Source organism: Ambystoma mexicanum, chromosome 10, assembly GCF_040938575.1.
Source record: "Ambystoma mexicanum isolate Mex_15411 chromosome 10, UKY_AmexF1_1, whole genome shotgun sequence".
NCBI classification, from domain to species: Eukaryota; Metazoa; Chordata; class Amphibia; order Caudata; family Ambystomatidae; genus Ambystoma; species Ambystoma mexicanum.
Genome location: NC_090932.1, coordinates 530,999,524 through 531,022,388, shown reverse-complemented (window position 1 = coordinate 531,022,388; position 22,865 = coordinate 530,999,524). Strand labels below are relative to the sequence as shown.

General features: G+C 47.9%; 1 protein-coding gene across 2 annotated transcripts in view; it reads right to left on the bottom strand.

The window, feature by feature from the left end:
• Positions 1-22,865, bottom strand: part of PPP1R7 (protein phosphatase 1 regulatory subunit 7) — a 735,538-nt gene that overhangs the window by 572,428 nt on the left and 140,245 nt on the right. For both annotated transcript variants that reach the window (XM_069618102.1, XM_069618103.1), the window contains 2 exons: positions 14,488-14,543; positions 2,590-2,655 (listed from right to left, as the gene is read on the bottom strand). In XM_069618102.1, coding sequence (XP_069474203.1) covers positions 2,590-2,655; positions 14,488-14,543 — 122 coding nt within the window. The remainder of the gene's footprint in view (positions 1-2,589; positions 2,656-14,487; positions 14,544-22,865) is intronic.

Below are 22,865 nucleotides of genomic sequence, written 5' to 3'. Positions count from 1 at the left end.
GCCCAGGAAGGTTATACCAGGGGTGAACAGTACCTTTAGATGAAGAAGCAGTTGCCTTAGGACGGTTCCAGCGAAGAAGTGACAGCAGACCAGATATCCTGTTTTTCGTTCTTGGCGACTTGGAGGTGGGTCACCTTGGTGGCTCTAGCGACAGCATTGGTGTAGGGGAACCTCCCACAGTGATTATCCAGGTGATGGCTTGTTGGTGCCTTCTGCGACGGTCAACTCTACTCAGTTTCTTGGTCCTCGTCTCTGGTGACGGGACTCTCTGGAGCCAAGTCAAGTTGTTGCAGACTTGGAAGGATAATAATTAGGCACTTATATAGCGCTACAAACCCTCAGGTATCTAAGCGCTGCTTATTATTACCCACGGTGTGTGGTGCTCATTTATCGACCTCGGAAGGATGACAGGCTGAGTTTGGCCCCCCCGGGATTCGAACCTGCGTTAGCAGGCTCTGCACGGGTGTCAAAGCGAGCGCTCTACTCGCTGTGCCACTTGACCATCTAAGGATGCCTTCGAAGTTGCATGTGAAACTGCACTTCAGAGAGAACCTGCACAGCGATCCAGCACAGGAACCCAGATATTGGAGGTTTGCAGGTCAAGGAGGTCGCAGCATTTCTGGGAATGGCGCAAATTGTAGCTTTGTCTCAAGATCGATAGGCCCACCAGTCTATGGGAAGAAGTCGTCTTCAGATCTTTCCCATCAAGTGGAGTGACTAGGTTTAGACAGCAGCTGCGACTCAACAGGCTATGGCGGGTATTGGAAGTATTAGCAACGTCCTTTGTCCTCCTCTTCAGAATCTTCTTCTCCCAGGGATCGACAAGAGTTTCTGCTCCAGTACCTCAGAACTTATCCAGGCACACCGGCCGAGTCCACCAATCATGTACCATTCAAACTTGGGGGTGGCTGTCCAATGGGGACAGCCAGTCTCCCTGGCTGAACAGGTTTTATAAAAGCACACTGCAGGGCGAGAGGCAGGGGAGTTTCGGTCGACCTCACTCACTTCCCATCCTGCCAGAAAAGCAGGGAAGCTTCAGAGGCGTTCCATGAGAAGCCCGGCGAAGACAGAGGGCAAAGGGGCCCTCCCTCACTTTGCATGGTAAAAGCATAGACTGTAAAAGACAAGCCATCTTCTTCAGGGCTTCAAAAACAAGGCACCATTTTTAGGTGTATGGTGTGCCTTATGTACCCTCTCAGAGCAGCGATAGCAGCCTCTGATGTCGAGTACAAAAAAAGTTGTGCAGAAAGTACACTGCCTGAACAGATGGGCTTGTCACAGTATCACTGTTACTGGAGAGGTGAGAAAACGGACATAGGGCCTCATTACGAGTGTGCCGGTCTGGTAACAGCTGTGCTGGTATGCCTACCGGCACAGTTATCAGACCGGCACACTACAACCCTGAGGCTAGATTCCGTCCAGCCCGCCAGGGTATGACCTGGCTGGCCGAACGGCACCCGGCCGCAGCGTTTCACGGAAAAGCTGGCACCATCATTGATGGTGCCAGTGCTTCAGTGGTCCCTATTGAGTTCTATGGTGCCAGTAAATACTACTGTTTTACCGGCAAGGGTACCGTCGGACTTGTAATGAGGCCCACAGTATCCAGTCAGTACTCCAGATAAGGTGGCGTGTGCTGATCTCGCAAAAGAAAACTAAGGTAGGATTAAAAAAGTATCCCTCTGCTCTGGTAACTACAAGAGTTAATCAGGGAAACAAAAAAAATGAAGGAAAAGCTCTGGGGCTTCTGACAACACTGCACAGAAGGTGCTGTGTGTTTCTAAAAAAATGAAGATTAATAAATTGGAGGAAAGCAGAACTCCAAAAAGGAGCCAAAAAGGGTCCCTAGATCAGAGTAAAAGGAGAAACAAGTGTGGGAAATGGCTCCGACTCACCCAGTCCCAAAATTGAGGTGTCCAGCAAAATGTGCGAGTCGTCTCGCAGGGAATTTGGATTTCACAAAGAGAAATCTACCCTAACCGTCCTGTTCACCAGAATAGGGTGGCCCCTCAGAATCTGGCCAAAGATTGATTCTAAAAATAATGTTTGACTGGTGCGCTCACCCACCAACGAACACAAAACAAGCCTAACACCAGCAGTAAAAAAAATGTGCATCTACTGTGGAAGAGTAAAAAGTTAACCATTTCAATCGGACAGTTACAGTATGAGCATCGGGATCTAGCATCAGACCAGATTAATGCCCGCAAGGACTGGGTAAAGGGAAAGGGCATAGCAGTAGAAAATGTTACTGTGGACTACTGAGGCTAGGCAACAGGGGCGATTATCAGATTTGAATGTCTAAAGTCTGAATTATGGTCATCTCAGATCAATCCCCTACAGTAGCTCTCTTAAACCAAGACTTACATGTACATGGAAAATGTACTGCTTTCACACCCATCAGGAAGCCCTATAAAAGGTCAAGGTGGAAAAGGCTTAGGAATAAGTACATTACTGCAATAAAGGTGATCTTTCCGAAACGGCAAAGGGCCAAATGTGCAGGGAAAATTAACTGCAATCAAAGGTTACATTTGGAAATATCTACTGAGAAACAACTATTCCCCCACACTTCCAGGTTAATGTTGCCCTACTCACCTTAACTTTTTTCAACACATCAAAACCTTCAATTTTTCCGATCTGCAAGTGGCTTAAGTCGACATCCTGAAACAGAAGAGTAGGACGCATTTTATCATGTAGAAGAGTAAGGGATCAGTCACTCATATCCCACTCTGAAGATCCCAGGCCTATCTGGAGGAAACAAGATCATGGACTATTCCATCAGGCAAACAAGCAAGAGGTAATTCAAGTGCACACCTCCAAGGGACCCCTCAATTGCTTAAGTGAAGAATGGCAAGGACCAGACAGTGCCACAAATGCAAAACCCAAAAAGCAGATCCTCTCCAAATCCATCCTACAGTTCCCATTTGCTATATACCAGGACAAAAATAAATTAAAACCAGTCCATCACACTACAGGAGGCCTTCAGTCTACCACACATCTTTATGGCAAACAGTTTCCATTTCAGGGTTACTGCGTCTTCCAATGACCTGGATTGCTCTGGTGTATTATGGTGCAGCACCCTTAACATTCATGAATGAAGCAGTGTTAAGGGAGTTTTCTTAGGGTTTACCAACAGGTGAGACTCTATAAACCAATCCCTTACTATGTAGGCCCAACCGCTCAATATATGTCTGTACTACCCAAAGGTTCAGTAGAATGGCAGAGCAGCCAGGCTTATTTTAGGAGGAGGACGTGTGCTGTAGGAAGGTACAAAGAACTCAGTAAATACATGGGCCCAAAGAAGCTCTCACACACATAGTTCTAGTAAAATAGACATGTATTTTGCTATTTAAACTAATCAACACAATAGAAAATCTCAGCAATACTTCAGGCGAGTAAACCAATAGCAATGAATTGCACCAGTTATGAACACAGTTCAATGATAAGTAAAATCACTGATTATAGTCACTCAAGAAATGTTCTGTTGTAGGAATAAAAAGGGTTATTCAGCAATAGCAGTTAAATACTTTAATAAGCGTATAATACTTTTCATGGGCTACAGGGCGTTTAGCAGTCCATCCCTAACTAGTTGCGAGTTCTTCAGAGTCAGTTTGGAGGGAATGCAGACAAGGTAAAGTTCCAAAGGATACTCAGATTATAAATTAATAGAATGCTTTTGTTGGTCAGAAGGTTATCAGGGACCTTTGAAAGGGCTTCCTATAGGCGCACAAGCCTTGGGCCTGGGCAAACGGTATGGGTGAACACCCAAACACCAAAATCAGCACTCTAGTAACAGGAGTGAAAACGGCTTCAAGTAAGTAGTACCCCAAGCCCTACAGTGCCTTAGGACTGATTAAGAACATGAAGCTAGATTCTTTCATGGTGGAATCGGCCTCCTGTTCCTTGGTCGTGGTGATGAATGGAGATACTCTGGAAGGGATCTTGCAGCAGAGTTTGAGAGAAGGGACACAGCAAGAAATTCTTCATACTACCACGACAGTCTGCAGTTTTGGCACCTTCTTACAAGCTCCAATGATGAACGTTTACCACCCAGTCATTCCGCCTTGATTCTTCGGTCCTGCACCCTGTTGAGGGGACTTGGAGGACTGGGATCTGGTCTCTGGAGGTCTAGCTGGAGCTCACCAAAGTTCTGCAAGTATTCAGGCATGTGAAGATGCACTGCAATTGGGTCAGAGATCCCCTGGTATTGGCGGTTTGCAGCCCAGGAAGGTCACTTCACGTCGAGGGATAGCTCGTTCTGCAGGTTGTTTTATGGTCAATGGGTTCCACCAGCCAAAGGGAAGGAGTCCTCTTCGGAGCTCCCCAGTCTTTTCAGAAATGGTTTCAGGACAGCAGTTGTCTCTTCAAAGTTACTGGAAAGGGCTGCAGGCCTCTCTGGTTGTCTTGTTCAGATTTTCTGTTCCAGTGGTCAACTTGGCTTCTGCCTCAGGAATTTCACCTTTTATTAGGATTTCAAACTCATCCACTGCAAACTCTCCCTGCAGTTTACAGAAAGAGGAGGGTGGCTGTCCAATTAGGACAGACAGCCAGATTTCCCCCCCACCCCCCGTCCCCAACTGGTTCCTTTCAGGCACATTAGAAGACAAAGGACAGCGTAGTTTCAAGATCCTTCTGTGCTTCCTGTCCTCACAGACACATTGGAGCCTCAGCAAGCTACACAAACATTCCTGCTGAGGACAAAACTCAAATCAGGACCTCCCCCTCCCAGGATCATACAAGGACTAAGACAGAACAACCACACAGGAAATTGCAATAAATAAATAAATAAATAAAATTTTAAAAAAACACGCCACCATGGTGGAACAAATACAATGCACCAGGGCATTGCCGCAGCTGTGAATACAGTCTGCGGGTAACAATAGCACAAAGGTCAGTAGAACACGTCCACTGCAACCAGCCATAACTATAGGGTTGTTACTGTAAGAGATCTGTTACAGGATCCGAGAGAAAAGGTATACTAGGTAAACCCTCGACACAGGGTGGTGTGTGCTGATCTCTCAAAATGAAAAGTTAAGGATAAAAAGTATCCCCCTTACCTTAAGAACAGTAGTTCTGAAGGAATATTAAAGAATATAAAAAGGAGAACCTAAAGGGCTCCCAGCAACACTGCAAGTATATAGTGTGTGCTGCAAAAGTGAAATACAGATGCCTCAAAAAAAAAAAAAATATGGACGAAATCATGCCTCCATAAACCAAAGTAAAACACAAAGAACAGGGTTCCCATGATCAGAGCAAGATGAAATTAATGAGGGGAAAAAAGGCTCCCCTCATTCAGGAGAACATGAAAGAAGTTCAGAAAAAGTGCTGGGGATTTCTCTAAGAAAGGGTATTAAGCATCAGACTGATATATCCCCCTAACAATCACATCAAGCCATCCTAACTTGCTCTGGAATCAAGGACACTGGCTGTGCGCTTATGAGAAAATAAGCCTCAATTCACTAGTCCATGAAGGGGGAATCCAGAAAATTCCCTCAAACAGTCCATGCAATGAGACTTCGTATAATCACCAACGGAATGGTACACATGGCACGCCACTTATTTGCTGCCCTGCCCCGAGGGGGCAAGCCTCTGCATCATCCTATGCCTTATGGTTTTAAAAAAAAAAAAAGAAAAAAGCCTAAACACAAATCAAACACACCATCCAATGGTCAGTGGAGCGGCATCAGCTTTATGCCCATCGCAAAATACTACAAGCAACATCCTTACAGCAATCGTTTATGAAGCACGTCTCAAAATGATCAGAAAACACTAATCTGGTGTGCAAGATTCTGGAGTAATGCAAACCAAATGATTAACTTCCCCCTGCCTTTTGTGTGTTTGCTACTATGTGATGCTTAAGAGCCACTTATAAGCTGAATTGTTATATAAGAGTACAGACAGGAGAGAGATGACCTGAGGGACATATAGCTTGTGGGTATTTGGTAATTTCCCAACCATTAACTGCCCATGGCCATCTACGCCCGCCATATGCCCCAAACACATCCTTGGATCTAACAGCAACTCTGGCATGTCATTATTATTTCTATGCCGTTTGCTAAGAGCTAATGGCTTAATCACAGCTGTAAATATGCTACATGTTTAATAAAATAATTCAACCAAGTGTGCCTTTCTTGCACTGAAGTCCTGTTAAAAGCAGCAATGACAAAGCTAACATTTTTGGCTAGAGTATAAGCATTTGCCAGGCACTTATCACATGATCAGATAATCGCACCATTGTGCAATCTGTTAACATTTTGTGGCTAGGCTGTATCATTACGGCAGTGTAACACAAAAGCACCCAAACTGTTGCTTTTAGCAATGCTGGTTTATTTGACCTCCCTCCAAGTCGATATTTTTTTAAACAGCACTTCAATTCATCCAGTTCCAGTGGACAGAGAAGACATTTATTTCTTGCATAATCAAAACAAACCATTAATTAACAAGGGTGCTAGGCAAAACAATGTAAAACTTTTCTCCATGGACTTCAATTGAATCCCAGCCCTAGAGATAAGGGGTGTAGCCACTTTTGCTGCCTAAAACTAGATACATTTTGCCAAAAAAAGAATAGGAAATAAAAACACTTCCAACTAAAAATATTAAACAGATACATTGGAACATGTCCAATCTTTACACTCCCACAGCTCCATGATTATTTTTGGACCAGTAGCACTCGTAGTGCCACAGGAAAAAACTACTGCCTGATCTGAAGGGGTAAAACCATCTTTTAATGTGCATGAGTAACTAGGTGCAAAGCAATATTGTTAACGTGGATTTCTAAACTCTGGCCTGGTGGACAAATGTTTAAGAGGCCACCCTTGTTATTGTGAACTGGGAGTTTAGCCAAACCTACCAAGAAAGCATGGAGAGAGGCCAAGGTTAAATCTCGGGAGAGGCGAATGGGGGAGGGGGGGATGGGAGGGGTTCCCAATGAGTCCACACAGTGAAACATCAAGGATTACACTTAAACAGTTATACAAAAATAACACATTATAGACCTCGAAAAAATATTAAAAATTACTATTGGCAAGTAATATCACACAATACTAAACACTATAAAACATACATAGTCATTGTAGTTGGTGCAAAATAAAACAAACCCACCCCCAATACCTGTATAGGAAGGCAAGCGATTAGGTTAGCACCTATTGTCCACAATATTCACAATCTTACTTTAGAAGTCCAAAATTGTATGATGCCTTGTGCCCAAAGTTTCAAAGTTTTCCAGTAGTTAAGAGTTGAGAAAAAAAATAGGACGGGTCCCGGGGACTTGAAGATGGGTCCAAAAGTTAGATGAAGTAGTATTCTAGTGAATAAAACAGGTCCCAGCTTTCTGAGGGCTTTTAGCAACAAGATGTGCCAAAGCCAAACAAGTGTAAAGGTTATGCAAACTTTTCAAGGGAGAAGATAGGGGAGCAGATGAGAATCGCTACAACTTACCACTCATACTCGTTTCTCTTCAGACTTGGCGTGTCGCCAGAGGGTCACCCGAGGTAAGCTTCCCCACGTTTGGTTCCAGTCGCTGGTATCCAGGAGCAGAGTGTGCACGAAGAGTTCCAGCTGTGGATGGAAGATTGGTGCAACTTCTTCGAGCTACAATGCAAGAACCACCACTGCTGTACTTTTCTGGGCACTAGAGCAGGCGCAGGAAAGCAGGTTACAGGGACACCAGTCACAGTTGTTGCGGTCGAATGAGGCCCCCTATCTCAGGTCGATGGCAGGGAGCATACATTACGCAGGAAGACCTCTTATCGCACACGTTGAAGACCCATGGAGTTCAGAACCGAAACTCGGATAGTCAGCGCTTCTGTCGCGGTAGCCCAATCTGGGGCTGGTTAGTCCAGGGACACTTCAGGGGGCTCCAACTTGCTTGGGTACCAGAAGACGTCGGGACCAGTTGTACCTAGCGGTCCAGAAGGTTGAAGCACTCATGGAGGGTCTTCAGAGATCAGTATTTAATTCAATTGATATTTTATTTCTATCGCGCGTGTACACAAGTGGTTTCAGAGCGCGGTAAGGGAGGGGGACAGGGGAGAACAAAAAAATGATCTTACTAGGCCCAGAGACAATGAGAACGCGCAAGTGCATGGGAGGGAGAGAGGAAAGGTGCATGGAAGGGGGTAGAAGTGGAAAGTGCGGAGCAAAGGAGAAACAGATAAATAATAAAGGCAACAAGCAGTGGTAGTGCAGCCTGCAAGTGATGGGTTTAAGGCAGCAGACAGAGTAGGTCTGATCAGTGCAGGAAGAAAAAAGGGGGGCAGGGACTGTATGGGTACAGATACAGACCCCAGTGCAAGGGGTGGGCCAGAGGCAGTGCAGGAGGGTGGCAGGGTGAGCAGGTATCTGGGTCCAGAGGACAGAGGGTGGCCAGGTGCACGGTGCCGAGAGAGAACAGATCAGCAGGGGAGATGTGGGGGGGGCGAAGGCAGTAGCAAGAGGAAGGTCTTGGGGTGCTTCGGGTACCAGAAATGGTTCTCCTCAAGTTTCAGAGAGGCAGGGAGGCTGTTCCAGAGGGAGGACCCAGCCGAAGACAGATCTACCCCGAGCTGGTTTCTTTGACAAACGACTGACCCTGAGGGAGTTAGAGGAGCGAATAGCTTGAGAGGGGAGGTATTTCCAGAGGGATAGCTGAAGGTATTTTGGACCCAGGCCCCCAAAAGTCTTGTGGACAATGCAGAGGGTTTTGAATTTAATCCTTAAATCCACTGGGAGCCAATGGAGAGATTTCAGAGCTGGATAGATACGATCCCAGGGCTTGAGGCCAAGGACAAGTCTTCCAGTCCTGTTCTGGATTAGTTGCAGAGAGTAGCGGCAGGTAGATTTAGAAGGAGGCTGTTACGCTGTTACAATTCTCCAACCTAGAGAGAACCAGAGCTTGGGAGACAGTGAGCTTCTTGGGGAAGGAGAAGAAAGAGTACCTCTGAGGAGGTGCAGTAGGACGTTTGACTGATTAAAGACATCAGAGATGTGGGCGGAGAAGGAAAGTGTGGAGTCAAATATACCGAGGTTCTGAGCCTCGCAAGTGGGTTAGCAGGAGGGCCAAGGGAGGCCAGCCAGACAGTGAGGGGAAAGGATGGTGAAGGTGTGCCGATGAGGAGGATCTCCGTCTTGCTGGCCTTCAGACAAAGATCGTTGGCGGCACACCAATCTTGAATGGCAGTTAGGCAATGAGACAAGGAGAGGAGGGGGCCGAGGGCAGCCTGAAATAAGTTGTGTCAGCATAGCACTGGAAATCTGAGCAGAAAATGGCAATGCAGTGGGCAAGAGTTGCCAGGTATTGGTTGAAAAGCCAGGACAAGAGATTAGACCCCTGAGGAACACTGCAGGTAGGGAGGGAGATAGATTATAGGAAGGACCTAAGTTGGACCTGGGAGGGTCGATCAGAGAGAAAGAGTTCAGCCAGGCCAGAGCCTGATCAGTGATACCCAGGTTATCACAGAGACGGTTGAGCAGATTGGTATGGTTGTCCGTATCGAAGGCAGAAGAGAGATCAAGTAGGATGAGAACAGAGGGAATGTTAGAGTCAAGGTTGGAGAGCAGATCTTCACGGATGTTCATGAGAGCAGTTTCCGTGCTTCTGGCAGCTCTGTAGCCAGACTGGTGGTCATGGAGACAGCCAACAGAATCGGAATGAAGGTTAAGCTGAGAGATGGCCATGGCCAGCTTTTCCAGCAGTTTGTCCAGAAAGGGAATAATGGAAATTGGGTGATAGTTAGCCGGACAAGAAGGATCAGCTGTGGGTTTCTTGAGAAGAAGATGCACAATTGAGTGCTTCAGAAGGGAGGGGAAGGATCCTGAGGCAAAGGAGAGATTGAAAAAAAATCGGCAAGGGCCGGAGCAAGGGTATCAATGTGGTCCTTGATGGTGTTAGAGGAACAGGGATGAACCTGTTTTGACAAGGCTTTCATAGACCGGACTTGTGACCTCATCAGGGGAGAAAAGAGGAAAGGACGAGACGGAGGGTGGGGGGTGGCTGAAGTAGGATCAGCAAGCACAGACAGAGAGGGGAGAGGAGGGGTAGGGAAGGAGAGGGTGGACAGGATGTCCTCGGTTTTTGAGATAAAGTGAGAGGCAAGGGAACTGCAAAGAGCCTGGGACACAACAGGAGGGGTAGAGACTGCAGCAGGGTTGGCCAGCTCCTTGCAGATTTTAAAGAGTTTGGCCGAGTTGTTAGATGCCGCAGAGACACAGGCTTGAATGTGGACTTTCTTCTTGGTGAGGACAGAGTCAGTATTGCCTTTGGAGCAGGCGACAGGCCAGTTTGTCAGAGGATGGAAAAGAAGTCATCCATTTCCTCTCAGCTCTGCTAGGTCGGAGTCATACCAGAAATTGCACTTGGCTTTGGACTTAAAACTCAGCCTTTGACTCGGTATCACGACCAAAACTCATTGATAAATTAATCAAGGCGGAGTGTCCCTCTACTCTTATTGATATCATTTTTGCTCTTCATTCAAAAACCAAGGTCTTTGTAAGATTAAATGCTGAGGGCCTTCTAACATCTCCAGTTTACACGCACAGAGGGTTGAAGTAGGGGTGCAGTTTAGCGTCAGCCCTGTTTAACTTTTTTATTAATGACGTACGCTGGAATTTTAGCAAAATAATGGCTGATGCACCGAAACTAAACGGTGTCAAAATCAATGCATTATGGTATGCGGATGATCTTGTCCTAGTGTCAAAAACACCCAGTGGCTTACGCAATCTGTTGTCAGTACTTTGCTGCTACTTCAAAGAAAATGAATTAGTAGTAAATACTGCTAAAACACAGATTGTTACGTTTGTCCCTAAAGGTCTACGCAAGCATTTGTTAGAATGGCAAATAGAGGGAACGCCCATAAAGATAGTTCCAAACTATGTTTATTTGGGCGTTATTTTTGACGGTTGTCCTACATTATAGTCGCAGCTGAATAAGAACAGAAGCTATCTCTGGCAATCTGTCAAACACGAATAATTGTTGCCAAATATGGCAAATTTTCAATTAAAGCAGCTCTCGTATATTGTAATCAAAATGTTGTCCCAACTATTCTTTATGGCTTAGAAACGCAAATTGTTCCCTCTGGATTTCTTAATTTAATAGAATCCAAATTCTAGCGTGCCATTATGCGTCTACCACAATGTATTCCCGGGGTGATGATGCGATATGAATTGGGCCTAATTTCATTATCTGCCCTACATAATTGGCGCTTATGCGCCTCATTACGCAAATGCTTGCTTTCCACACGAGACACCTCTACATTGTCATCTATTTCTAGTTATCTACTTGAATCATCAGAAGAGTTTCCCAAACATTGGTCCACAAATGTCGAACGGATGTAGATTTGGGATCGAGAAAGCTCTTGATCGTCCAAAAACTCCACTCTGTCGATATCTGACGCTGTTATATTCCTCAAATGGGGTATCTCCTTACAGATTTTTATAATACTTGATCAATTCAAATCAAACTGTTGGAATGGGTGGTCTCATTCCAATAGGAAGCAATGGTTGTTTTGTGCAACTGCTCTCGATATAAATTTGTAATCTTTAATCGTATTCATATTTTTTTTCCATTGCAAGGATTACCTCATATTGTCGGTATCCAATGGCTTCCTACTTGAAGTTGTCAAGTTGGGTTTAGGGCCTCCCACTGAGGAACAGTATGTCAGATTTTTTTTTGGGCCTCCTTCTCCATTACAATTTGAGTATTCTGATTTAGCCTATTGGCCATGTATCGTTCTACAGTCATATTTATTTCATCTCTCATTTGATCCTCAGTTAACCCACTCAGCCTTGGCTCTAAAGGTTCAACAATCAGGGGTATCTGGGATTAGGGTCTTTCTTTCTCCCTCATAGCAGCTTCTTCAGCCACTAGATCATTTAATGGTTTGTAAAACAAACTAGGGGCGACTATCTTTGTTACTTTCAGCCAGAAGTAACAATTGACCACTACTTTCATCGCCCACCTTTGGCTTTTCAGTAGTTACTTTTGCAGCATTTGTCATCTTCAAAATGTGTATTTTTTACCCTGACTTTACAGGCCTTCTCAGCGGCAATTGCCCTTTTTGTCTTATTTTACGGTGCTTGCCTCTCTTTAGTGTGGTGGTTATGCCCTTTATGCATTTTTAGGGGTACACTAAGCAGCTCATTTTGTTTCTCACTAATAGTATCCTCAAGAATTATCTCTATTTATATTGTTTTTGTGCTGCCCACCACTATCACAATTTACACCATTCTGTGGTTGTAATTTTGAAGCTTCCACATGTTCTTTAAGGAGAGTTACCCCACTGAAGTTAAACTGTTTCAACTGCAGTAATGTCTTATTTCTTTGTTCATGTAGAAATTCAGTCCGAGCCTCCGAGTCTTTTGACCCGCAGTGTCTAAATATCTCATACTGCGGTCGACACTCTTGTTTCACCCATTGCCTGGACGCCATTATTTTGATTTGTTAATTTAGTTAGTAGTACAGTCTGATAATTTAGCTTTTGATCCATAGCTTCGTATAACTTGGCTAAAGATAAAGCTGTATTCATGGCCAATAAAGTCGTACTCGCATCTGCCTAGCCTATGGCCTCCTCTGCATAATTTTCAGCAGACCTCAATGATCGAGATCCTTCACAAGATTTTGTCGGCTGCCTGGGAGTTGGGGGAACAAAAAAGTGAATTTACAAAAGCTTCTTCTGAACACTCGGAAAAGTCCAAGGAGGTTTTGGTCTTTCGACTCACTTGTGTTTCCGTTACGTTCTCCTCCTCAAATCTCGGCATGATGGAATTGCTGGGATTTTGCCTTTGAATTGGTGACAGATTATCTACCTGCATTAAGTCCCCCGTGTTAGAGTGGACAAATACAACTTCCTCTTCATTGACAGAGGCAGAGATCAAATTCATGAAATTGATCGCTTTCTCATCTACTTGTCCTGTGATATGCAAATGCTGGTAGGCTTCTCTTAGTCCGTTGTGACTCCACAGAACAGAGTTTGGGAGGACTCAACAATCTTTTCAAGGGTTTTGTATGTCAGTACTTTATCATCCTCACAACGTTTACTTTCGTTCTCCGTAGTGGTGTCTGATATCATATTACCAACTCCCGAACGTAACATCGCTGGCACATTGGCTTTAATCACGGCTGCTTCAATGTCAAGTCGGGTATTCAACTCAAGGAGTTTGTCTTGACTTGCAAGACTACTTTTCATCTGCTGCGTTTGACTGGTTTCATACCCCAGGCCCACATTCTGATTATAATATAAGCGGATGTCAGACCCCTTCAAAGTCAAACGATTCCTGTTTTTATTCACCATTTTCCTATCACCTAGGCGAGCTATCACCTTTTTCTTTAGCGGTCAGTGCATTGGTGTGTGCGGGTTTACCACAGTGTCTTTTGGGTTCAAAGTGGTTCCTTCTTTAAATAATGAAATATTCACAACCGGCATGCCAGATTTCAAAGTATATGGTCCCTTTTCCATTTTAGCACTGTTAAGAACCTACTATTCACTTGTATACGCCACCAAATGGCCTCTTTCACTGTAAAATGATATGAAACCAACACACTTTAGTCTGCTTGAGAATACACTTAACTTTATAACAAAAGCATCAAGCTACTTAGCAATGTATGCTTCCAAAGGGTGTTTTCAAACTTAGGTAAAAAATGTGCTTCCCTATTGCTTCGTACACAGTAAAGCAGCAATATCAGATACCTCTTACCCTTGTACTTGATGCTCCTGGTCAGTGCTCAATCACCCGTTTTTCCTTTTTAATCTATAATATTAGAGCCCACAATGAAGACCCCCCCCTTTTTTTTTTACACTTTGTGTCTTACTTTGTATAAGTAGAATTTACTCCACACGCCCTGCTCTCCAGCTAGACAGCGAGACAGCAGGCAATTCCACTTACAAATGTACTTTCCAAATGCACGTGCACACCTTCCTTTTTTTGTTTTCAGGTTTTAGAGGCGGGATTAGTACAGTCCAATCAGCGCTTCTCCACGTATTCAAACACCAAGTCCAGCCTCTTTAGCCCAGCGGCAGCATGTCACAGCAGAACACAGCCAAAAAGCATGACAGCGAGACAGCAGACAAATCCACTTTCCAAATGCGCGCATACACATACACATACACTCACATGCAGAAGAAAATGTATTTTTCTAAATATACCATATCTGAATTCTCTTGACTTTAAGCTTCCGAATGTTGAAACAAAAAAAACAAAAAAAAAATGTAAAGGAGTGCATGCCTTATTGAGTAGTTACCTGCTCCTTGGATGAGCTTGCCCCATGGGACCATATAAATGCAAGCTATATATCCTTCATTAAACAGTTAAGTGACCCCGAGCACGTTAAAGAACCAAAGCTTTCCGAGATCAGCAATGAAACCTGGAGTGGATAGGTCTACTTGCTATTTATCAGACCACGTGTAACACTAGAACTGTGTGAGAAAATCTGGCCAAATCTCTAAATGGAAGAGGACCACGCACAAATGGATACATCCAGCAGAGATCACTTGAAGTTTACCCCCATAATGATCCCATTACCTCAGCTTCGGGGTCCAGATGGATGGGCTCTGCGTCCACTTGTGCAGGATGATCAACTGAAAAACACAAACGCTACATTACAACAAGAGACGACTTAAAAAACTTCATTCAGCATATAAAAATAGCAGAGGCTGAAACTATATACGGAAATGCATAGACTTCTAGAACCACTTCCGAAGGAGACTGTTTTGGACAGGTAAGTGCCCTAAAGTGGATTTTACTAGCATGTGATGCTTCATTAAATAAAAAAATGTGTTCATTATCACTAAAAAAAAGAAGGGCATCTTCTTTGCGTGTCATAATAGCAGCTTTTCTTTCTGCCAAACAGGTTTAACCTTTACCAAGTGAAACAAGGTTTCCCTATCACATTCCTCAGCCGCGGAAGCCTCTATTCTCAAACCCCATCAATCAGGGTTTCAACCATGCGCTTGCAGGGTAGTTTAGCAGACATTGGTACGTGGATGAATGACAACTGGTTAAAACTTAACGGCGACAGAAACAAGGTCCTACTAGTCTGTTCTCAGGCACCTGGTCCACGGATTGTCAGCCCCCTTCTTTGGGTGTACTTCCATCACTGGTGGATTCTGTAAAGAATCTGGGGTTCAAACATCCGGCCTCCCTTTCACAGACCTCCAGGTTTGCGCCAGATGTAGCTTTGTTTTAAAACATAAAAAGGGAATTCCTTTTCTGCCTCTCTACTTGAGAGGGCCTGTGGTCTCGTATGCCATAAAGGGAATCCTGGATTATTGTAATGCCACCCTGTTGGCCCAGCCTAAATATTATCTGAAAATACTGTCAATAGTATAGAATTCAGTAGCTCTGTTGGTTTACCAAGGTATGCTCAAGTTTCCCCAGTTTTTAATAACAAACTATAGTCGCTGCCGGTTGAGGGCAGGGTCAAGTTCCAGGCCCTTTGTCTGGTGAATCAAGTGTTACATGGTCGGCGGGCGCTCGAGAGCCCGACCAATATGGCCGAGGGTCTGTGAAGCTCCTCGGCACCCCCGGCTATCCGGCAAGATATCCTGTAGACTTGTGAGGTTTCTCACCGTTTGCTGCAGTGTGTCGGCGCCTGATCCTGTTCGGCCCCTGCTGGCACTGATTTGGTCTGTGGGAAGGGGCGCAGTTCTGGACTGGCGCCCAGGGCTCCGGCGCGGAAGCCGAGCGGCCTTGAAGTGGAGCTGCCGTGCGGGAGAGTCGCTGGCTGTGGCAGGGAGGTCCCGGTCCTGTGCTGGCGGGCGGCTGCGGTGTGCCGGTGTAGCCGCAAGGAGCTTCGGAGGGGCACCCAGGTAGCTGGGCGGGTACGCCGCGACCGCGGTGAAGAGTGGAGGCGGCGGCGTGAGCGGCCCGGGAGGAGGTCCGCCAAGGTGGCGCTGTTGGTGGGGTGGACTCTCCTGGCCGCAGCGGGGGCACAGCGGCGTGGCGCTGCTGGTGAGATTCGCGGCCGGGACCTCTGCACTGGAGGAGCTTGGGGAGGCGCTGCTTGGGAGGTGGCTGCGCTCCCTTGTTGATCCCCTCCCCGCGGCCGAGGAGCGTGGATGCCGGAGAGGACTGTTGCTGCAGCTGGAGGTCCTGGCGGGTTCGGGGTGCAGATTGCTCGAGTGACCTCGGGGGCTGAAGGGGGGCCTGGGAGCTGCACTGTGTTCTTCGATACACCTGACTTGTGTGCCCGGAATACACCTATTGCCCACGGATTACAGGGCATTGGTTGGTGGTGCTGGGGCTGCCTTGCGCCTGCCTCCTCTTGTTTCGCGGCCGGAGGCCTGGTGGCGGAGAGGTCCAACCGGTACATTGGTGACTCCAGGAGGGGCCTGTTGGGGTGCAGGGGGGGGGGGCTCTGCTCCGGGTGCACTCCTGTTTGTGGGACCTTTGGCCTTTCTCCCGACCACCCTTGTCCGCCATGTCAAAATCGGGAAAGAGTGGGAAACATCAAGCCAAGCTGCACTTTGAGGCGCCTATTCAGGCTAAACTCGGTGGGGCGATGGGGGACTCCTCGGAACAAGGAGTCCTGACAGCTGGGACAGATCCTTCTGCTTTTCAGGATATCAAGGCCATGTTTCTGCAACTGCAATCCGGGATTCAGTCTCTTGATGGGGAGCTGGACACTCTAACCTGCAAGGTAGATCATATGCAGGTCAGATTGGATAAGCATGGTTAGAGGCTGGATGAGGCAGAGGAACAGATTTCCGGGGTGGAGGATGTTGCGAACTCAGTGTCCGGAGTGATGGCGGAGGTGCAGAGGGCCCTGAAGGAGCTCAGGGAGAAACAGGAGGACTTGAGTCGCGGTCGAGGAGGCATAACGTGAGGATTGTTGGGCTGGCGGAGTCGGTGGACCGGAAGGATATGGAAAGCCTGGTAGAGGACATCTTGAGGGAGGCACTGGGCTCGGAGGGCTTCTCTCCGGTGTGTGTGGTGGAGAGGGCTCATAGGATACCTAGTGGTAGGAGGCTCGTTCCGGAAGCCCCACCGAGACCATTGATAGCTCGCCTCCTGAACTATCGGGACAGGGATACTATTCTCTGGAAGGCAAGGGAGAGGGGTACTGTGTCTTACAAGGGGGATGTCATTAGGTTCTTCCTGGATTTTTCGGATAAGGTGCAGGCTGTTCGAAAAACCTTTTTTGATGTGAAGAAGCGGCTGAGAGCCAGGAATATTAAATATGCTATGCTGTTTCCGACTAAGCTTCCTGTGGAGCATGGGGGCAAAGCGCTGTTCTTTCAGTCTCCTGGGGAAGCGGCCTCCTTTTTGGATATGTTGCCGGAGGAGCCTGGCCAGTGAGGCACTACATTGGGCTTGTTTGGGGGCGAGAAGTGTTTGGTTCGCTACATTGTCGCTGACATGATGTTTGGGTGGGCGTTTGGGGGTAGGGCGCAGGGGTGGCACCGACAAGTTGGGGGGTTGTCGGTAGGGGAGGGGGGCTGGGCGGTTGTTGGGTTGTTGGTAAAGTGGGTCGTGACACGGGATGCACAATGCCACCGGAGGTCGATGGCTGTTTGCATGAGTTTTTGGTTGCTCGGTGATGGAGTCGTTTAGGCTTTTATCCTGGAATGTGAGGGGCCTTAATATTCCGCCGAAATGCTGTAAGGTTTTACAATATTTGCGGCATCATCGGGTGGATGTGGCCTTCCCCCAGGAAACCCACCTTACAGTTGACTCAGAAGCGAAGTTTGGTAAATGCGGGGGTGCCACAGATACTTGTCGTACTCCTTTTCCCGGGGGGTAGCCATTCTGGTGCATAGATCGGTGGGATTTCGACTGGTCAAGGTACTGAGGGGCCGGGCGGGGTGGACGCTTATACTCCAGGGGCTTATTCAGGGGAGGCTGTACATGTTTATTAGTTATTATGGCCCTAACCAGGACACGACAGACGATTCATGGAAATAATGTGCGCTGAAATTTTCAGCGAATCGCAGTGCCAGGGCGAAAATCGCAGCGAAACCCGCGCACAGCGATTCATGGAAGTACGTGCGCGAGGAAATTCCAGGATGTGCGCCAAAATACTGCGTGGCGCACACGTCTTCAAACCGCGTTCGCTAAGCGCACAGCGAAAGTGCACATAACGTGGCACACACCGCAAAAGTAGGCTTAACACGGGCCGTGACACGCGGAATGGGGAACAACGCGTGAAAATTAGAGCGTTACGGGGGGAAGAACGCCCACAAGCTCGCCTACAACACGTATTCATGGAATCGAATAGGGCAAACCAGCGCACGGGCAAAGACGCGCACAGGCCAAACACGTCCGCCACACGAAGGCAGGCGGTAGCCTCCCTGCGCATGAAAGAAATGTGCGCCAAAATGTGCGCTAACAAAAAGGACGTATATACAGCCATGATGAATGTCCCATACTGTGGCCCTCTAGGACAAATGACGTGCAAAGGGGTACGCGACAAACACGGACACCCGCTGTGTCAACAATAGCGTGCATTTCGTGGGGGCGCGGGAAGTTTCACGCACGATTGGCCTTGGGCGAGCGGGGTACGTGTAAATCTGGGGTGCTTGGGAAGTTTCACACGCGATTTTGCTGTCAGAGCGGGGAACGTGTATTTCGGGGGTGCGCGGGGAGTCCTACACGTGAATTGGCAGTGTGGTGGTCCCCCCCCCCTTCCCCAAGTGTCCCCTCTACCCCCTCCACGACCCCTGCAGGCAGCCCACACCACAGGGGACTACCCTGCACCCCTGGTCATGTCCCGCAGGCAGCCCATCCACCATGGGCATGCCCCCCAGCCAAGGCACATGTCACCTTGCAATATGATCAACAACGCATGTTCCCCTGCACCCCCACGCCCCAGCAGTGAAATGGCGATTCCATGACACAAACCAAAAGTCTACTATGTACATCAACACATGTCCCCACACGAAGGCAGGCGGTAGCGTCCCTGCGCATTAAAAAAATGTGCGCTATCAAAAAGCACGTATATACAGCTCTGATCAATTTCCCATACTGTGGCCCTCCAGGACAAATGACGTGCAAAGGGGTACGCGACAAACACGGACACCCGCTGTGTCAACAACAGCGTGTATTTCGTGGGTGCACGGGCAGTTTCACACACGCGATTGTGCCTGGGCGAGCGGGGTACATTTAAATCTTGGGTGGGCGGGGAAGTACAGGAAGCAAATGTGCAGAACGCGCATGCGCAAAAAAAAGACGTGCTAATCCGGAAACACGTACGCCAGCAGGAAGCAGGCGTATGTGTACCCGCGCAGCTTAAAAGTGCGCGCAAACAACAAGCAAGCTCAGACGCCAGGATGAACATACCGTTCCTAGCAGCAGTGGTCATGGGATACCGGAGGAGGAGGATCGTCAGGCCCAGAATTTTCACACCCAGAACAAGCCTTTTTGGCATGCCTGATGACCAGGTGTATGCGAGGTACAGGTTTCCACCTCACATAATACTCGACCTGGTCAGTGAGTGGGAGGATGACCTCACATCACCCACCCTGTGCTCCCAAGCACTCAGCCCCCTGGAGAAGGTCCTCAATGTACTGCACTTTTTGGCCACCGGCTCATTTCAGAGGACAAGTGCCATAGTGGGGGGTGTGTCACAGGCCACGCAGTCACGCTGCCTACACCAGGTCTTGGCCATCATGACTGCACGCCCATCAGTGCGCAGGCACATATACCTGCCCAGAACACCTGCAGAAAGGCAGGCTGTCGTCCAGGATTTCTATGGGGTGGCACAATTCCCCAAAGTCCTAGGTGCCATTGATTGCACCCATGTGGCCCTACGTCCCCCCCAGGGCATCAGAGCACATCTATAGAAACCGCAAGCACTGTCATTCCATCAACGTGCAGGTAGTATGTGATGCAAAGGGAATCATCACCTCAGTATATGCCAACTATCCAGGGTCCACCCATGACAGTTTCATTTACAGAATGTCAACCCTAAACCGGGACCTAGAAGCTGGGCGGCATGGCGATACATGGCTGCTTGGCGAGTATAAATGCCACAGCACATGCATGCATGCCAGATACTGAGTAATGTCACAACCCCACTAATGATACACATCACCACCTCCCCAGGGGACAGTGCCTACTCTGAGCACCCACATGATGACGCCAATTCGGAACCCCACCACGCCACCCGAGGTAAGATACAACACAGCCCATTTTGCAACCCGGGGCATAGTGGAGTGCACATTCGGAGTGCTCAAGTCACGCTTTCACTCCCTTGACCGTTCTGGTGGGCAGCTGTTATACGCTCCCCCAGTAGTGTGCAGGATCATAGTGGCAGCATGTGTCCTGCACAACGTTGCAACACACCGGGGCCTGCCGGTGGACATGGTGGTGCCCCCACATCCCCAACCACATGCACGCCCGCTGCGCATGGGAGGGGAAGGGCACGGGGTGAGGCAGCCCGAACACAGCTGGTGGCTAATTACTTCACTTAGAATCACACCCCTGTGGAGTGCACACAGCCCTGCCACATACCAGCTGACAATCGATGACATGAGGGACAGTCAACTGTCACAACCATACCATCCTGAGATTGGTCACCTGGAAGTGTCACAATGTGTGCATCCCTACCTACAGAAACACCACCAATGCTGTGTCATCAAAAGACACATTTGCTGCTAAATGCATGACCCCCTTGCAAAATACAATATGAGAACAGTGCCATGTCACCCAACCCCTCCCCAGCACCGCCACCTAACACACCATGGCATGTCATGCTATGTGAGAGCAAACAAAGCAATCCCAAAAACCTGACACAAGTGTCACAAAGTACAGTGTCCTTAATGGAAACTGGCCACACACAATATGCTCCTAGTAATGTTGAACTAACACCACACATGACCAAATACTTACCAACTAAACAATGCATCTAGACAAGTTCAAACATTTCTAACACATGACAGTACTAAGTTAAAGTAGTCGTAGTCATACAACCTGAATATGCCACCACATCGCCCCCTTCAAACTGTAGTCTTGCAGCCTTCAAAATTGGTCTGTGTACTGCATACAACATGAACTCCATCTCCAAAGTAGACGGCCTTGTGAAGACATGAGGAATGAACCTGCAAATTCAGAGGGAGACATGGAAGCAAAATCATACATTAATACACCATGCAGTGTACAATACAACAACAATATACACAAGGAACGTCTACACAGTATTGACTACAGACTGCCCACACAGCTCAAGGAAGCCCAACGTCACTGTGTACATCACTGTCCCTTGGTCATACCCTTTGCAAGCCCATGGAAACGGGAAGCAGGAGGGGTGTGTGTCTCATGAACCCAAGCATCTAACCCAAACTCAGGACAAGCCTGCATGTGTCCAGCCGGAATACAGTGGATGCCCACGGGAGCCACACAAGGCAACACACTGTCAAATGATTTTTTTTAAAAATCAAAAATGGCCATGTGGGGGGCAGGGGCGGAGGCCACCCAGGAGGTCCGAGGACAGGGTGCGCACTAACAGCCACCTGTGTGGATGTTGGGAAGAAAAAAAAAACACCTCATGGGCTCATGGCCTGCATGGCTATGCCAATGTGGGAGAATTGCCGCCGTCGCTCTCATGACCATCTGCTGCTGCATCAGGAGGTGGTGGTGCTATGGGAGGCACCCCACGCAAAGCCCTGGTATGGTCCTCCATGGCAGCAAGCATGTGAGTGTGGAAGGTCTCGTTCTGGAGGATTATAGTGCAGAGATCCCCATGCAACACCTGACATGATGCCCGGATCTCCTACCGAGTTGCCCGCATCTCAGCTTAGAGCGTACTTGTGAGGTGCTCCAGCCGCTGTTCTGCCATAAAATTAGCGGAAGTCTCAAGCTCAAGAAGAGTCTGCCTGAGGTTATGAGTTCTTCACACAGGGCTTCCCTGTGTGCCTGGGACTCAATTGAGATGGATTGGCGCAGAGTCTCCAGTGCCGCCCGTCGGTCCCTGTTGGACGCCAACATGTCTTCCCTATGTGATTGGCAAATGGAGTCTGTTGCCTGCTGTAGTTGCTGTCATGATCTCTGCTTCCAAAAGGTCAGGGTTTTCCCAACTCCCTTGGAAGCAGATCCATAACCCAGGTTCCGAGTGCCAACCAGTCCCAATAGGGACCTTTTGGACCCAGTCCTGGCGCCAGTGGCACCAGGCTCATAAATATGCCCAGTCCCAGCGCTGGAAGCGCCGGGCTCATAATGCTTGGGTGGACTTACCTGCAGCAGACCATGCTGCTTACTTGCCTGCCAGTTCAGCCTCTGATCCTCTTCTGTTTGGAACTACTTTTCCTGTTGGGTGGGGCTGGAGCCACTCCCTAGATTCAGAACACTGGAACTCTTCTGGAAAGCAGGAACTCTTTTCTTACCTAGGCGTGGCTGTGGAAGGAGACACCTAAGCACTACAGGAGGCTATTTAAACCACACCCGATGGATGAATCTTGCTTTGCGTTATTCTGCATCCTCTGCAGCAGAACGCTCATCGTGTCTTCTGCATCTGATCCTGGGCCTAAGGAAAAAGGCTTACCATCCTGAATCCAGTCTTCAGCAACACCTATAAAGACAAGAAAGAACAGGTTAGCATTACGGTCTTCAGTGACAGCTCTTCACTTACCTGGTCCATCGGCTGTCACCAACGCCTCGCGCTGCATTCCGGCATCTGAAAGACAAAGGCTTACCTACTCTTCGTGCGCTCCGGAGGTCTTCACACTGCATTCCGGCATCTGAAAGACAAAAGCTTACCAACTCTTCGCACGCTCCGGAGGCCTTCGGCGCTGCATCCCGCATCTGAAAGACAAAACAAGGTGCGTTTAAAGACATTGGGGAACTTTAATACTCACGTGCCATTACTCCTTTCCACATCTAACCCAGTGGGTATTCCGGCACCCTGCAGCCGCTCCGAACTTGTACCTGCAAAATAAAAAGACAGTTAGAGCGCATCGTGAAGCAGG